At 39.0% G+C, this 18,570-nt stretch overlaps 1 protein-coding gene across 4 annotated transcripts in view; it reads right to left on the bottom strand.

Moving 5' to 3' along the window:
• Nucleotides 1-18,570, bottom strand: part of snupn (snurportin 1) — a 67,286-nt gene that overhangs the window by 27,414 nt on the left and 21,302 nt on the right. For 2 of the 4 annotated variants that reach the window (XM_042110188.1, XM_042110189.1), the window contains exons 2-5: nt 15,291-15,455; nt 6,824-7,007; nt 6,097-6,201; nt 5,805-5,901 (exon numbers count right to left, since the gene is read on the bottom strand). In XM_042110188.1, the coding sequence (XP_041966122.1) occupies nt 5,805-5,901; nt 6,097-6,201; nt 6,824-7,007; nt 15,291-15,448 (544 nt within the window). In that variant the 5' untranslated portion in view covers nt 15,449-15,455. Of the gene's footprint in view, nt 1-5,804; nt 5,902-6,096; nt 6,202-6,823; nt 7,008-15,290; nt 15,456-15,840; nt 16,226-18,570 lie in introns of those variants that run through there. The other 2 variants (XM_042110190.1, XM_042110187.1) reach the window with 2 other exon arrangements.

The raw sequence follows: 18,570 nt of genomic DNA, 5'->3' as shown, positions 1-18,570 counted from the left end.
CATGTTGGCATCTATCATAAGGGGGGAGCTAATTACACTTAATATTAAACTATATTTATTAGTATATCAGAAATAATTACTATATCATTATTCATCATCATCATCATCATCAATCATCCTCCAGTCCTCTGAAAGGAAGTTGTACAGATTGTCACATTGTTCATTTTGATATGTTTCACAGGCAGCAGTGATGCGTAATCCATATCTACATTAACAGAAGAGTGTCACACAGTTACAGTGGATAACTTTCAAAAGCTGTGAAGCTTACTAGCAGATTCAGTTGGAGGGAGACGTTCTGGAGTCACAAATAATGACGCAAGGACAACCTTCCTACTCAGGGTGTTGTGCCGTAATGTTGTAAGAGAGTCTGTGGACTTCCCACCAAAATGTACAGCCATCACTTGGCATCTTAATTCACCAATCACCTCTGTTGTTTGATTGGGAGTAGTGAAGGCATTGGCACATGACTGAAGGACAAAATCTCCTCTTCTGGAATGCTGTATTTTGCTGACACCAAAGATCCTAGAGATTAAAGTTGACATGATATTTCAACTTTATTCTCAAAATGTTGTGTTTCATGTTGACATGCCGACTTTAAACAACATGTTGGGTTTGGCTTCTCATCATGGCAAAAATATTTGTTTTCTTCATGTGTGGCCCTAATAGTCTGTCGTATGTATGTGACTGACCTGACAGAAAGTCGTGAAAAAAAAGGAGAATGAAATGATGTCTATCGTTCTCTATGCTTTAAGTAGACTGAATTGGCAGCATGGTTGGAAAGTTGTGGAAAAGGAGGGACTAATTACAATTCAATAGATTATAATTAATTCATGACCTCTTGTTATGCCACAACCATATTTTTAGGGTGCCATGATTTAATGAAGGATTGTGTGACATATGATTCAGTTGTAACAAGCTCAGCTCGAGTTGTCACCAAATTAACGTAATCGGTTCATTAAAACGCACATTCAAAGATAATCTCTAGCAGCTTAGATTTATTGAAGTGTTTTGGTGAGGGTGAGAACGTGAAAGAGAGAGAGGGAGATAAGCCCATAGGCCAGAGTCTATAATTGTCCAAACACCGCCGATGCGGCACAACAAAAAAGGAGAAAAAACGCGCAACCAGCGCTGTTTCAGTCCATTAAACAGAACGAAAAAGGTAACGAAAAAAACTGTATTTTCAATGTCAATCAGTCCAAAAATGAAAATAATCTACAGCAATAATAATCCATAAATCCGAGGATGTGTTAAGACAGTCCTTGAAACTCCGCAAGCACAAAAAAAAGGAAAAAGGATAGATCTCACCTCGAAATCATCTCCAGGATACGCGGAAAAAACAGTCAATTATTCCTTATATCGGGCGTGAAGAAGAGGATCAATCCAGTGTGAAAAGTAGGCTAAAGGAGGTTATCAGAAGCGCCGATCGCCTTCTACCCCTGTCCATTCATTCATTCTTTCTGGCTTTCTTCCCGCGTCCCATTTAAAAAACAAACGTGATTCTCCGAGAGCGCAGCCATAGGGCCAGAACAGGAAAAGTGGGTGAGAGTGAGCGTGGAAGGGTGTGACAGTTCTAGACCCTATCGTCTGTTTTGACTATACTCGCCCTGGATCACTGACTTACGCCCATAGTCATCAGGATAGTTAGCAAACTATAAAGATGGTTAGAGAGAAACGGAGCTTATAGAGCTCAATACTACCTGGCCAGGTTTTTTTTAAACAGTACATTAAAAGGAAACTTTTACAGTGAGAGAGTTAGGCCTATTCCACATGAAGAAACAGTTAACAAATCTGTTATATTTTACAAAAATAAATAAGACTTGTTTTATATTATAATATGGCCATTTATGTGGCGGATGCTACACAGTGACCTCTAAATCTGATTAAACACAGATATATCTGCTTCAGATATAGCCAAAATTAGCTTGTGGTGGCCATCTTTGGTGCCATCTTGAAAATGACAAGTCTTTGAAAATGATGAACTGATACTTTAGTGTGACATATATGATTCAGTGACCGCTAAATCTGATTAAACATGAAAAACACTTTCCTAAGCTGAATAATGCGTCAGATATAGCCAAAATTAGCTTCTGGTGGCCATCTTGGACGCCATCTTGAAAATGATGGACTGATACTTTAGTCTGACATATATGAATCAGTGACCTCTAAATCTGATTAAACACGAAAAACACTTTCCTAGGCTGAATAATGCTTCAGATATCCCAAATTAGCTTCTGGTAGCCATCTTGGACGGCATCTTGAAAATGACCCCTTTACTGGGGTCAGATTTTACTAGATTTTCAATGTTATTAAGTACATCTAAAGGCATCATAATCAGTTGAAAAACCTTTTGTATCAATTTTTTTGAGGTTAGGTGTTTTTTCTTTTTCATATATTGACCCGCCTACTAAGACTATCTTAAGATGCATTATTGTTGACAAAAAAAGACGAGACTAAAATGTTTTGCATGAAATAAAAACTAAGATAAAATCTCTCTTCATTTTCGTCTACAAAATGAGAAGACAGAATATCTAGCTACGTTTTCAAAATATTCCGAATGAGTTTAAGTGCAGCAGCTTTCCTGTAGGCTAGTCTACGTGCTGTTGCTGCAACCCTGTGGCTGCAACACGAAACTACATGGAACAGGAACACTGGAGATTTCTGCCAGAGTTAAGCAAGCTAACTACCTAAGCTTTATGCCACAACTCTACATACCAGTGCTTCCCCTACAATGTATTCATCAGCGGCGCAGCGCCGCTCCTGGAATTCAAGCGCCACTGCAAAAAGAGTTGCCTAATTAAAAAAAAAAATAGACGCAAGTGAACTTCAGGAACAGCTGCCGTTCGTTCAGGTTTCATGTCAACAAATAATAGTAGGCTAACGTTGAAGGCGCAGTCAGGGATTCCACAGGAGATCATGCTTGTTTGTGTTTATGTTTAAGTTTATTAGCAGACGCAATTTTGTGCAAAAAAACGTAGCCTACATTATGTTAACCAAGGAACCAAATTAAACACGCCAGCGAGATAGCTCGCCCCTACCTTCAGTAGCCTATTCCCAGATAAATCCACGCATTGTTTCGTTTTTGTTTGTGATACAGGCAATGCTTTCAAGCCCTGTGTTGCTAACATACCTAGGCTGTGAAACTAAGGTCTAGCTAGCCTATTGGTGGGTTTAATTGAATTTGAGTAATATGTACGCAAGCATTTACATCTGAGATAGTTTGTAATTCCTGTAGAGCTCATCAAAATTATAGATATAATACAAGACACTTATCTGCTATAATCCAAGTGAATTTTCTTCGAATTTTTGACCATTTATTTTACCAAATGACATGGGAAACATAATTAATTTCATCCACATATTCTTATGCACCATGCACAACAACGTAGCTTAAAACCGTGAGAATCAAGCTAGCGTGACGGGCCGTCACGGCATTAAAGTGACAGGCACTCAATTCGACTTGCACAGCACCAATACAGTGTACTGGCATGAAAGAGAAGTCTATATAGTTTATACAGTGCTGTGCAAAAGTTAAGACACCCATGCTGAAATTGACTAAAGGGAGGAATAAAAACATATTTTGCCTTTTGTCTTAATGCCTTAATTAAAAAAGAAATAGGACATCAATTATTTTTAATGCATCATGTATCGTAAATAAATACATTATATATAAATGTCTTATATATAAATGTCTGTCCATTTCTTTCACAAAATCCACCAGAAGTCACAATTTAAGGAGTAATTTTTTCAAATGTTTCTCTTTTTTTTTGGGGGGGGGGCTTCCTACGATCAACAGCACCGCTGCTGGAAAAAATTCTAGGGGAAACACTGCATACCCATAACTTCATAAGTTGAAGCTTCTCTCTTACATATACAAATTAATCAACTATTTCTATAACTATTATCTAACTAGTTACACTGATGATGCAGTTTGCTAGCAAATAAGCTAATATGGAAGGTTTGCTAGCAAGTTAGCTAAGATGGAGAGTTTGTGTTGCGTTTGGGCGCATATCGCCATCTAGCGTGACGGAGTAAAACATTAATACTTGGGTCTACGTACAGTGTTTCTCAAACTTTTTCAGAAGGACCACTTAACTAACCAATACAAAAGAAACGCATGGACCACCTAGCTAAAAAAAAAAAAAAAAAATACACCTACTTCAACAGTATATTAGCCTACACAATAGGCCTACTCACCTTGCTTATTGTCTTTGCACTTTTCTTATTGTGTCATATGATTTAAGCTGGCATATCTTACATAGACAGTGTTGCAGAACTGTTTGGATTTACATACAAGTTGGTTCAATATTGCAAACAACTCATCTATATTATATTTTACCACGTCTGCTCGCGGACCACTTGGGATAGCTTGCAGACCACACTTCAAGAAACACTGGTCTACGAAGATCATGACAGTGGTCCAGTCAAATCTTTTACCGTCTATGGTCAAATACCAGCCGAGCTATAACTGTAGCTCGACTTACCTGTGCATGTAAACATATTGACTGACAAAAGATCAGAATAAGTAATTATAACAGACGAGTAGCACTTAGGACACACAATATTGTTGGAAAATTGAGATGTGTGAAACACTATTTGACTGAAATGGTAATCAGAAATAATTTGTTACTAAAACGTTTTGACTAAAAATGACTAAGACTAAGATACCTTTAGTTTTCTTTTGACTAAAACTCGACTAAAATGACGAGACTTAGTTGACTAAAACGTGACTAACAAAAATGATATTTGAATGACTAAATATGACAAAGACTAAAAAGCACATTTTGTCACAAGACTAAGACTAAGACTAAATTAAAAATAGGTGACAAAATTAACACTAATTACTTGTTATCCATGTGTTTGTTTCAAAATAGTTTTTGCCGTAATAATGATAGCTGGTGAGGCCACCCCACGTTGAGGGAGGTGCACCACTGGATTAGGTGGTGTCGAGGGAAGGAGGTGGCAGGAGACAGCAGTTCATTACAAAAATATACTGCAGAGATTTATTATGTCCATAAACAAACAGGCAGATCCAGGAAGCACCATTGGGATCCAAACATGAAATCCAGGGATCTTTAGTCCACAAACAAACATGTAAACTTGCCCTTAAACTAGGCAACAGGAACCTACTCTTTGCTCCCTGTCCAAACAAGGCGACCTTGTAACTTTGGACCAACTCCCCCTTGCCTCACAGCAAGCAGGGGTTAACTTCACATTAAACGAACAAACATTAAACTCTATGACTTCCCTGATTTCTGGATCTCTAGTTTTCCATGTGTCTTCCTGGTTCTCCTGTGTTTCCAGTCTATTGTGTCCCTGCCTGTGTGAAATAAGTCTGCCTTTAAATAGGCTAGGTAATTACCCAATTAAGTATTGGGCTAAACCATTATAGGGCGTGCATGTGTGTGTGTGTGTGTGTGTGTGTGTGGGGGGGGGGGGGGGGTGGGGGTCTGTTCCATTAACCCAATCATCAGCTTAATACAGACACATAAATACACAATACAAACTCATACACAGCCATAAACCTGGAACTGAGTGCAGGTGAGTGCGTTTGGTTGCAGTCCATGCAGGTGTGGCACAAGGGGGTAGATAGGACTAACAAGAATGTGACACTTGCTTCAACTCCAAGCTGTTAATATATCAGCCACTTGTTAACAGTATCACAAACCTGGGATTCCAGTGCAATATAATTGTCCTTGTGTTTGGGAGTCTTGGACATGTGCACAAACTTGAGCTAGGACGTGAGCTAAGGAAGCCACATTTACAACAAAAAAAAAGGTGAAAAACTTCAAGCAATTTCTCAATACCTTTTCCTACTGCTGAATTATGTTTGTTTCCACCTGGAAGTACAGAGGCGAAGCGGTTGACACAGTAGCCACTCTTTGTATAAGCAGCTGTCGATCCCTGAAAGAGAAGTATTCAAATTAGTGTGGGGTAAGAAACTTTTGTTTTATACAGATTGATATAGATTGCTTTATTGAAAAAGATTATTTATTCTGATGGTACCATTGCTACATGAATAATTATTATTGGTTGCAATCATTTGTAATGTTCTGTGTATCCTTTGTGTAAATTTAAGATTAATCAATATTTCCAAACCTTGGAGGCAATGACAAGAGATCGCTTTCCGACTGGACAGACCACCAACAACCAGTCTGAGTCCAGTTCTGCAGGCACTTCTACTAACCATTCTGATAACATCAGCTAAAAAAAAAAGTCATGCAGAGACAATTAATAACAAAAACAATGTGACAAACTAAATTATTGCATTAACATGCATGTCCAAATATCTCACTTTGAATGGCTATTCAAATTGCTAGGGATGTGGATAATAATCATTTACACGATGCATTGTGATGCGAAAGTAAACTCGAGCCAGCTGCATCATGTTATATTTTGTTTTACAACGGAATTTACATTGAGGGCCTCATTAGGTTTAATGTGAAAGTAATTGTGAGTTATAGCCTATTTATAATGCAAGAGGCAACACAATATTAAGTATAGACATAGGCCTCCTTGATAATCCTTGAAAAAGGAGAAAGCTTATTATGTAGTGTTTCTCACCTTTTAATAACTTCCAAAGGAAAATTAGATGAAATCTGTAGGTGAAGATTACACCTCTAACGGAACTGTAGCCATGTGCAGTAATATAGAAAATTGAGGATGTGACTAATTGTGATGGATCGTGATGCATCGTGAAATTAAATTGAATCGTTGACAGGATAATCATAATGGAACCGAATTCTGAGACCAGTGAAGATTCACACCCCTACAACTACAAAAAGAAAAAAAATAAATGTCAGGTTTGGAAACTTGTAATGGAAACCTGGTTAGCGTAATGCTTGGGCAACTTTTTTATCCTCTGGATCTCCATGTTCTGATCTTCGGCATCCTCCTGAGACCCCTGTGGTTTCATGTCCATCTCTGCAGTCTCCTCCTCTTCACTGTCTGCTCCAGTCCAGTCCCCATCTGCCAAATGTCGGGCATGGTTGACATAGTTCAGCCTTTTCCTATGAATAAGAAAACATGCACATCAATTTATCTTTCATCAGGATGTGCCAGTTAAGTCAGCCTTTGTATTGAACCAGAGTTACAGCACAAGGTTAGGGGTGATAAAATGGATCAAAAATCTACATCTACTGGACAAATTTTGCATGCCAGTGCTCTTACGGATAAGTGATATGTAATGTGATCTATTGGAAGAGGAGTTTCAAGCGTATTTGTGCTAAAGGTCAAGGTTTACTGTTTAGGCTCTATGCTGTATGCACCATAAAGGAGGGCCTTAACGGATCCCCGGTACAGCATGCAGCACATTTGCTGTTGTTGTATCCCACTAGTGCCTGTTCAAAACATGCTATTCCTGTAGAAAACCCGTAGCTTAATTAGATGCCCACAGGTAGGCCTGCTTTAACCCATTCCCACTGGATGCTGCACGACGCAACATTCTATCTTCCGCCGGTTGCTGCATAGCGCAACATTGAATCTCCCGCTGGTTGCTGCGTAGTGCAGCATGCTTTTTATTTCATGTTTCTAGGTGTACAGAGGCTTACATATTAAGGTTTTGGTAGATGTTGACAATTCTTAGTATTTTTTCAGAAAACCCTCAGGAAATAAGGTTATTTAGTCTAGAATGCCATAGGATTCTATAGGTGTTTCTAGCAGGCATTTTAGGAGTAAATGGGTTAATGACTCAAAAAACTGGTAATTGGTAAAAACTAGGGGTGTGAATCTCTCATGTAAAAGACAATACGATTCGCATCTAGATACATGGACACGATTCGATACAAGAAAAGATACATGTTCATAAAAAACGATTCAGTACGATTCGATGCAATTCAAGAATGGAAAGGATTCTGAAAGATTTTTTATCATTTTCTCAAGGTGCGCATTCATTTTATGTTATCAATTATCATGGTCATGGTTGTCAATTAGGCAAAAAAAATGTTTTTTATCTAAACTGAGGTTTGTATCATATACTGTATTGAAATGAAAAAAGAATAGTCTACATTTCAGTCAGACACAGCAGCCAAATACAACATAAAAATACTTTATAGACTTTATAGATTTTATAGAGTTATATCTGATCGTTTTCAAGGAGCTGCAGCCTTGTTGAGGTGAGACAATACCGAAATAAAATAAAACCGTGCTTAAGACACTCTTGGCCTTTTCTCATATAGCCTACAAGAATAAAATAGGCCTACATATCAATGAACTGGGCTTATTTTGTTCCAACGGTGCAGAAACCTATAATGCCACAAGTCTAGGTGAATATGAACAAAATAATTGGCTAATAATTTGTGCATCGTTTTACCAGCAAGGGCCAAATTATTATTTAACATTAAGGAAATCCCTTCATCAAACGTAAGGCTACTCTACAGACTATGGTTGCTGTGTTTAATTTCGTGCTGGATTTTGAAACAACGACCGAGTGAGAGTTGTCACGTGCTTAATTTGCAGTAGATGTATGGGTAATGAGGTCCTTTGACAACTTTGGGCAATGAATGTAGCCAAAAACGAACTGCATTACCCACAAATTCGTGCCACGTGTAGTTTCAAAACCGGAAGTGGGATGAACGCGCTATTTGGAACGTAAATGAGGGTCTGAGAGAGCAGAAAAGGTTGTGAACCAATTTGTAACAAGTAAATCGATATAACGACCGGTTCATTTCAGTTTTATTCCGATACGGGGCTTCACATTTCGATGTAGCCGTATCTTACAGGTTAAAAATGGATACCGATACGTATCGGTTAATCTTTACACCCCTAGTAAAAACAGTAACAGTGACATCATGCTCTGTCTGCCACTCGTTGCCTGTAGCTAGACATGCTTTGCATGGGTGGCATTCTGAACCATCCTTAAATTCAGGACCATTATCGCTCGTTTCGTTTGTTGCAAAATTCGCAGAATCATTTTATGCAAGCAAACTGTATAAAGAGGCATTCTTTATTGTTGGAGGTCAGACACGATAATCATCCAAACATCTTGAATCTTGACTACCCATGCTGTGCACGGACTCAGTGCTACCAAGTGCTACCCTCTTTTCCTCTGGTCCTGCGCTGTGCTGTGTGAGAGGGGGAGTGGCCAGCTGCTGAGGCTCTCCATTACTGCCAGGTAGCGGGGATCCTGCGCCGGAGACGATATGTGCATCGCGGCCTTGGCCGTTTCCGAGGTGGGATTACCAGGTCAACTACATGGCCTGCCTTGAACAGTGCCAGTTCATTGCAACAATCTGGAGACATCTTGGACGAGGTCAATCGGAATCCGGATGATGCCATCACAGCCTGGTCCGCAACACTTCATGCTGGGCCACCGCATCTAACAACGCAGTGCATTGTTAGATGCGGTGACCACATCTAACGCGAGCACATCTCTACGCGACCACAACTCAGCAAGAGAGTGCCGAAAAAGGGGAAAGCTCCTGCTCTCGAATATTCAACATCCAACAAAGTCGACAGCGCAGCCAAGACTCCCATCAAAGTAGCACTTGTCAATGCTAGATCCCTAGCTAATAACATTTATTCTGAATGACTTTTTTACCAGCCATAACCTACACCTCCTCTGTATTACGAGTGTTGCTGAGTCCAGCCCTTTCTCTGAGATATTACCAACTAACTGTACCTACTTCAACTCCCCGAGAACAACTGGGAGAGGAGGTGGAGTAGCAACTATTTTCAAAAATAGCTACAAATGTAGACAATTACCACCGACGCTTTATTCCAGTTTCGAACTGAATATGTTTGTGTTTAACCGGACTCACCCACTGCTGTTTGCGGTAATCTACCGACCTCCTAAATACAACAAGTACTTCATTAATGATTTTACGGATTTTCTGGCTGAAATAATGCTAAAATATAACCGGGTACTTATTGTCTGGGATTTTAATATCCATGTTTGCTGCCAGGCTAAGCCAATGGGTAAATATTTTTTAAATGTCATTGATTCGTTTAATCTGATACAATCTGATACAAAACGGGCCCTACACATTTAAGGGCCATACACTAGACCTGGTACGGTCATGTGGTATTCCCGTCTATAACCTCGATATATGCCATACTATTTTCTCTAATCATATGCCCATTGTGTTTGAGTTTACTCTACCATGTATTAAACTGTGCACTTCAACACATTGTTGTCGCACGCTAAAACCCTTTACAGCCACTGATTTTTCAGCAGCTTTCAAAATTCTCATCAAAACTCACCACTTAACGGCAACACAGAGGAATTAACAAATTGGTGTGGCCTGCCCCCACTGCTAGTTCTGCCCTACGGTCTGCCCCCACTGAAGTTCAGAGTGTGTTGCAAACTATTTGTTTCTCAGCAAAAGCCACAATGAAACTGTAACAAACAAATGTAGAGACATATCATGTGGAGTTTATTTTTTTTGTTTTGGCAAATAGCCGTATAATAAGCAGGATAATGTAAAGAACGCCTTTACGAAGGGCGTTCTTTACATTACATTACGAAGGGCGAAGCAAGACCAAAAATGTAAAATGTAGTTAGCTATTACGTTATTGGCGTACACCATAGGCACACACAGGCTAACACGCAAACTCGGGTCAAGTCAGGTCAGATCAGTTCGTGTCACATATGGAGCGCAGAAAGGTCATTTTTCATCACTAAATAAAAAAATGGCATTTATTTCCGTAAATCACACACCACATATTTTTGTAAATTGCTCAGCCCCAGAGTATACCTCCAACATGATAATTATATTGCCCGATTCAGGACAGTCTGCCCTACACAGACACACGAAATGCATGTAGAGCTATGAGCTTGCTGTGGTGAGATACATGTCAAAATATACGATTTTTTATAATACGCTTTTTATATTTTAATTCTTTAAAAATCAAAATAAAATCGATGCTAGTACTAATACATGAAATGATGGCAGATCTGGATAGCCTAACTGCTGAAACTGCTGAAAAAAACAATATATAATATGTGTGTGTGTGGCACTTACAATGACCAGAATAAATCCTTATGAATAAAGGTAGTGAAAATGCCCTAAAAACAGCTTAGGGTTCTAAGGGTTAATAATGTAGCTGATAACGTAATAATCGTCAATAACATAATAATTTTGGCCGTTTTTAATGTAATAAAACCCATAAGGTAATAAATTGGCAATAATGTAATAAACGTTCTGAACCAATAACCAATATTGTAATAAGTCATGTTATTGGCGGGGGGTGGGGGTCCTTTAATAATGTAATAACTGGAGCCAATAATGTAATAATACACTAATATCACTCTCTATTGGATATAAAGTGTCACACTTCCATGACACATTTACCCTTACCCTACTGTCTCTTTCAAATACCTGCTTTAAGACCTGACCACACACACACAAACATTTACATGTATTCATTTGGCAGACACTGTGACTTACATATGTCAACTATATCACAAGGGATTACATTGTCCCTGGAGTAACTTGGGGTTAGGTGCCTTGGTCAAGGGCACAGGGTAAAATCACGATTACTACATTAATACCTTGGCGAGTCAGCGTCTGCGCCTTGAGTTTGTGATGTTTTGCCTGGTGCGTGAACTCCAAAGGTTGAGTACAGTAGTAAAAAAAAGGCAGAGGCGCACTCAAGGGCTTGATTCTAATACAAATTTGTATTGAGAGCCGAGGTATTTTCAACAAGTCTACAGACAAAAAACTGGGAAACAAACGTTTCGGGCTTAGCCCTTTATCAATGTCTCCATTATGAAATGAGTCACGGGGCGTTCAGGTTTTTTATTTTTATTTATTTTATTTTTCTATTAGTTTTTCCTAAGTATTGTTTGTTACATGGACATGTGATTAAATAGACCACATTACTAGTAGAGCAAGTAGTGAACTGCTTGATTGTGTAACTTTTTCCTGTCGTAGAACACACAAATGATGTTAAGCTAGCCAACTATGCTACTTTGTTTACAATATTTCCAGACTTCAACCAGACAGCTGAATTAAAGAGGTAGAGTTGTAATAAAAAAATAGTAGGCCTAGGCTATGGGCTAATCTGCATAAAGTGTGCCGTCATAAGTATCAGACATAGTAGTACCCTGATATAAAAAGATTTTACTGAATATTATTACTTTTATACTTTACTTTTATTATTTTTATATCAGGATACTTCCATATTATTACCTTTATTATTATTATATTATAGAAATCCTCTGGTCTTCTAATGTTATTTAATAAAATGTCTAGCGCCCCCCCCCCCCCGCCCAAACAAAAACAGAAAAATCGAGGTTCGTATCGAACCGTGCATCAAAAATCGTGATACAAACCGAATCGTGAGGTTGGTGTATCGTTACAGCCCTACTAGTGGGTCACAACGTTGTCACACGCACACCTAATGTTTATTTTGTGCAGCGAGAGTAGCCTACTTTTGATTTTATGCGGCTACTTCTGTTCAAGTAGCATTGATGAGACGGTCGTGTTTTTCCTACACGGTATTACATGGAGAGAAAACATTAGCCTTTGAGTATTTTAATAGTCAGTTGTAAACAAAGAACTAATCTCATGTAACTCTTTTTTAAATGGACTGAAGTTCGCTCTAAATATCTACGGTTACCGATTATGCTAACCGTTAGCATCTCTATGGGATTACTCATATACATTAGCCATAAGCTAACGCATTAGTTTCTATTCTGTAACTTGGAATGCTAGCACTGTAGTTTTACAGTGAATGCTATGCAAAGGTTTGAAAGGAACTTCAGCTTCAGACTTTCTCTTGGGAAACTGTTAGGCCTATTCATCCTCTCTAATGTAGCTGGCTAGACCATGTCATTGCCACACACACAAGTGGGGGCAGAACTGGAAATGTGTCAATGCATTGGTTGATTTGGTTAAAAAGTCACAGGTTAGGTTATTGGTTATTATTGTAATGATGCTATTCATAAATAATGAGCTGTAAAGTAACTCAGACTTTAACAAAATATTTTTTTTAAAGGATATCGACTAATTATCATTATCGTCAAAAATCACAAAAAATATCGAGATATTATTTTTTGTCCATATCGCCCACCCCTACTCTACACACATCATTGCAGACCTAAAAGATAAAATAAAGCTGCCCCAAACGATTATTTTATAAATGATTAATCTAACGATAATTGTTTCGATTAGTCGACTAATCTAACTATTATTTTTTCGATTAATCTAATGATTAATTTGTCCATTTTCCATTCCCAAATATCAGAAAGTTTCTTATTAACATTTCAATCATTTTTTGCATTAACCTTTTTTATGTTTCATGTATGAGGCTATGACGGCTAGTTATTTTAGGGTCCAGCATCAGCATGGCATATCAGACAGAATAGCCTGACATGAGATATGTGTGATACCAGGGTTGTATGTTAACATTTTTGGCAGTAAGAGCATCTAAATATAAATATAGTGTGTAAGCACCTGTAAAATTTGACGTTTTACTACCCTTTTGTTACTGTATGAATTTACTCCATGTACCAGAATGCTTTGTAATTTACTTGCTTCTGTGATTTACGACATTCTATACATGTGAACCAATCAAATGTCTTTGTTTGTTTTGCGTTTAATTTGAATTGTTTAAGCAGCCAATCATTATCTGTTATTTGTTTATGCCCGCGAAATCGCGGGTAATGTGAAGGTTCCATCTCCTCAGTGAGGAGAAGGCTCGTGAGTCCAGGCCTAGAGTGTACAGAGAGACGGTGCTGTCGGTTAGCTGGTTTTGGGGAGACCATTGAACGGTTGTTCATAGGCCCTCATCTCCTTAGCTCAACGCCTTAGGTGATCTCCTGTGGTGGAGAGGGACTCGCTAGTTTCCTCCGGTGCTGAGCCCACCGGCGGACCGACCCTTTGAGAGGGACGCGATCGTTTTGCCTCCACTGCTGGACCCAGCGGAGCCACCCGATGCCTGTTATCTCCTGCTGCTCTTCGTCGACGACGGACTCGATTGTGTTCCGGTACTGGGCCCACCGGAGCAACACAGAGGACGACAAGTTTGCGCTCTGGTGCTGAGCCCACCGTAGCTACCCGATCTGCGAGCTCCCAAGGAGCAGAGTTTGCCTCCGGTGCTGGACCCACCGTAGCTACCCGAGCTACACCTCCCCCAGAACGACTGCTTTTCCACCGGTGCTGAGCCCACCGGAGGACCAACCGCCCTGCTAGTGCTGGTGTCGCTAGCTACGTTGGCTAGCTCAAGGCAGCTGCTTGCCTCCCGTCTGCGCCTGGATAACGGTCGTTGGTTTGGCTGAGTGGAGTGAAACTGTCCGTTCGTGAGTACACTTACACCGACACACACACACACACACTCGGTCTTTGCCACGAGCGACTGGCGAGTTGGACGGGCATTGTGGCGGTTGCTACCCTGCCTTCAGCTAATAGAGCTGACTTCAGTGCACCAACGAGCTCCAACGGCCAGCGCTTGGGTTGGGTTATTGCATTATATGATATATGATACTATTTTGTGATTTGTATATTGTTGTGATTGAATGAGAGGTGTATTGTATTGTTGTCTGTCTTTCACACTGGGAACTGTTTAGCTTAAGCTAACAGTGTATTTAACCTTACTGTGAACGTTAACATTAGGGTTCACCCTGTTCCACTCAGAGTGAATTGTTCACTCGCTAACGTTTGTCTATTTGTCAGGGTGTTGATTCCTTGTTGCTTCTATTGAAGTTTCTTATAAATGACATTCCTTTCATTATTATTAGTGAATAAATGTTGTATTGTTATATTTCATTATACTTCTGGGTGTATTGGCAATTCATTTGTATGCATTCACCACTAGTGTAATTACTTACACATACATTATATACACTTTTAAATTCTGTAAGACTACATCATACACAAGCTTTAAGGTAAGTGTAGTATTTTTACAGTGGAGGCACCGCACTATTTAATTCTTTGATTGTTTTTAATTGTTTAAGAGCCTACTGGTATTCAGGAATTGTCAGCCAACTCGCCATTCAACCGCTGAGACCTTAGGATCCTGTTGCGCCACTGTTTTATAGTTTATGTATTGTAGCAAGTGCCTGTGCACACCCGTTAAAAAGGGGTTACATGTGTACTATTTTATTGTCATTACTTGTGTGTGATGTACTTGTGTGCGCCTAAATAATACTATGAATCTTAAGGCAACCACAACACAGAATACAGGCTGGGACGCTATGTAAAATGTATATAAAACGTAATCCTATCAGATATACTCATCTAAATGAACATGATACTCTAGGAAATTTACAAGATATAAAGTTACATCAAATTTCCAGATCCAGATAACCCTTTTTATGCCATTACTCTATTTACTGAGGTTTGCTCACTTACGTTTTCTGAAAATCCAAGAATCTCCGTCGGCGTTCTCCCTGCTCCAGTACACTGTATTTACTTTTATATTGACACAGCCGTGGATGGGGTGCTGATATATTGTTGTGGTCTTGGGATACAGTAAAACTAACAGACAGAGCTTTGGTCAGATCATCCATCTTGGCCCTGTACAATCAAAAGACAGCTTATGATTAATGTACAGTAGGAACTCAACAAAGTACAGTGTTTCCCATACATTGACTAATCTGTGCCAGGCCACCACAAGATCAACACTGTACAAAAGTAGCCTAATGTAAGGTGTTAATCCCCATAGAGAGTAAAGAAGTAATGCAATAGATGAAGCTGACATTTTTGTTTACAGTAGCGAGTAACGTGGGCCTAATACATTACTTTTTTGAGTAACGACCCCAACACTGAGTAGCCACCTGCAGGCGCCAATGGCTACAGACGCTAATAATTTTAAAACGCATTTGCCAGGGGTTCAGCCCCGCATGTAATTTAAAAGTAGACAGACAAAGCCTATGCTATTTGAAGTAAAAAAAAAACATACCGTATTTGAGTGCGGTTCATGACGCTGCTTATCAAAGAATATGCAGCAGGTCTCTTTCAAAATGTCCTGTTACAATTGCAGCTGCTTCCGATTATGTTGAATATTTAGAAAGTAGCCTACATGACGGCATTTTTGAGCTAGTGAGAGAGTCAGATTTTTGGCTTCTGGTAGTAACTTGCTAATTAACTAAAGCAAGACTTGAGTGATATCACACAAGGTGCACAGCAGTGAATTAAATGAAATAGGTTAACATGCTTTATTACAGTGCATGAAAATGCACTGTACTGTTCTTCCTAGGCTTCTTATTATTCTTCCACTGACTGCTTTTTCTGTGCGCAATTCAGCATGAACCATTTAACTTAGAAACTTCATTCGAACTTTGTAACGTAGGTCTTTTAAAGGACACAGCTGCTATGTACTTTTCATCTTTGTAACTTTTATACTTTTTAAACTATTAAATAAAAACTATTAAAAATATCCCCATAGACTTAACATTAGCGATCATGACATCGGCCGCTTGTAGAAACTGTCTGTCTCAGGCTTTAAAGTGGAAATGAAGCAGTGAGAACTGTCAGGGCCAAGTACCCCTGGCTGCAGCTTGCAGATCGGGGCTGGACTCAATGTGGGGCGGAGCGCAACGTTGAGCTCAGCCCCAAATCAGCTCGTCATTCCCCGTCCTCTCTGTGTCCGTCTATTTACCCGGACTCGGAGTTCAATTTTTCAAGGAAGAATGCTTCATTAAAGCGTATCCTCCTTGAACTACTGCCCTCCCTTCCCCCCTAGCCTTCTAGAATCTGTACACCATCGGCGTTTCTTGGGTAATCTAAGTAGGCTACACTATAAAGATCATTACATCCAGTCTGCATACAGGCCTATATGGCAATAACATTATCAATGCATTTTATCTCTAGCATATCGGTATTTTCTTTAATAGTTTAGTAGCCTGTGCGAGTCCCAAAGGGAACATACAACAATAATATAATATAATAACATAATATTGGCCTCTATATAGCCAGTGTTATGATAGCTCTTTATGCTTATTTTGGTCCACTTGATAAAACCAGTAAATATAGTTGATAAACTGCTTATTTCTTACATGTCTGAAGCATTTGGTCAAACAGTGATATTTCAAGTTGCTCTGTTAACTTTAATTGGGTGTGATCGCGTTATTCTTCTTCTTCTAACGCATTTAATGCAGCTTCAACCGTTTAACGTAGAAACTTCATTCAAACTATGTTAGGTTAGCTAAGTAACATGGTTAACATAGTTAGCATGCTAATTAAAATAGTTAGCATAACTGCTAAAAATGATTAGCTAAGTTAGCTAAGTCACATGGTTAACATAGTTAACATGTTAGCATGTTAGTTAGCATAGTAAGCATAACTACTAAAATGATTAGCTAGGTTAGCGAAGTCACATGGTTACCATAGTTAACATTTTAACATTGTTAACATGCTAGTTAGCATAGCAACTTGGTTAGCATTATTATCTTTGTTAACATAGTTAGCATAACTACTAGCAAACATTAGAGCCATTCCAAGTGTCAGTTATCGTCAACTATCTACCTAAATAATTTAACCATTTAAAGTATCCACCTATTTAACTGTTCAGTCATTCCAACTATATCAAACCTCATCTACCTAGCAGCCAATATAGTTTGTTTTTACTCTGTATGATATTTTACATCATATTTTTGCATTTTCATGCACTGTATTTCCTTCAGGAAATGCTTTTCTAGTTATATTCTAACGCAGTTAATGCAGCTTCAACCGTTTAACGTAGAAACTTGGTACACAGGTCTTACTTAAGACATGGGTGCTTTGTACATTTCATCTTTGTAACTTTTATACTTTTTAAACTATTAATTAAAAACTACTGAAAATTTCCCCATAGACTTAACATTGGCATTTATGACATCACAGCAATTAGAATCTTATGCCAGGTGGCCAGGCCACCTGCATCAACTGTCAGTTTCTCAGGCTTTAAGCATACAACCTCATTCTCTTAAGACAACACATCCTGTTCAACTGTTTCCTCTGTCCACAATTGTTTCAAAATAAAAGTCCTATTACATAATTCCCTATTATATAATTTAACCATTTAAACTATTCACCTATTTAACTGTTCAGTCATTCCAACTATATTAAACCTCATCTACCTAGCAACAGTCTAGCAACCACCTCAAGTACCCTAGCAACAGCCTAGCAACCATGTAAAATACCCTAGCAACAGCCTAGCAACCACTTCCACAGTTACAACCTAGCAACCAACATAGCAACAAACAAGTTTAACCTAGCAACCAGCATAGCAACCACCACAACTAACGTAGCAACAGCCCAGCAACCACCTCATGTACACTAGCAACAGCCTAGCAACCATGTCAAATATCCTAGCAACAGCTTAGCAACCACTTCCACAGTTACAGCTTAGCAACCAACATAGCAACGAATGAGTTTAACCTAGCAACCACTACAACTAACCTAGCATCAGCCTAGCAACCACCTCAAGTACCATAGCAACAGCCTAGCAACCATGTCTAATACCCTAGCAACAGCCTAGCAACCACTTCCACCAAGGATTAAAGTTCTCCGTCGTACAACGGATTTCCTTCAATTTGATTTTAGAAATGTCTTATTTGAGATCGATGCAGATCCGATGAGAAAAAAAATAGGAGGGGAGGGGGCCATCACCTTTTCTTTTCCTTTTTTTAAGGCAACTTCAGATGTCAGA

Source organism: Alosa sapidissima, chromosome 11, assembly GCF_018492685.1.
Source record: "Alosa sapidissima isolate fAloSap1 chromosome 11, fAloSap1.pri, whole genome shotgun sequence".
Classification (NCBI taxonomy): domain Eukaryota; kingdom Metazoa; phylum Chordata; class Actinopteri; order Clupeiformes; family Clupeidae; genus Alosa; species Alosa sapidissima.
Note: the sequence above shows the minus strand (reverse complement) of the source record. Positions and strands in the feature narration are given on the sequence as shown.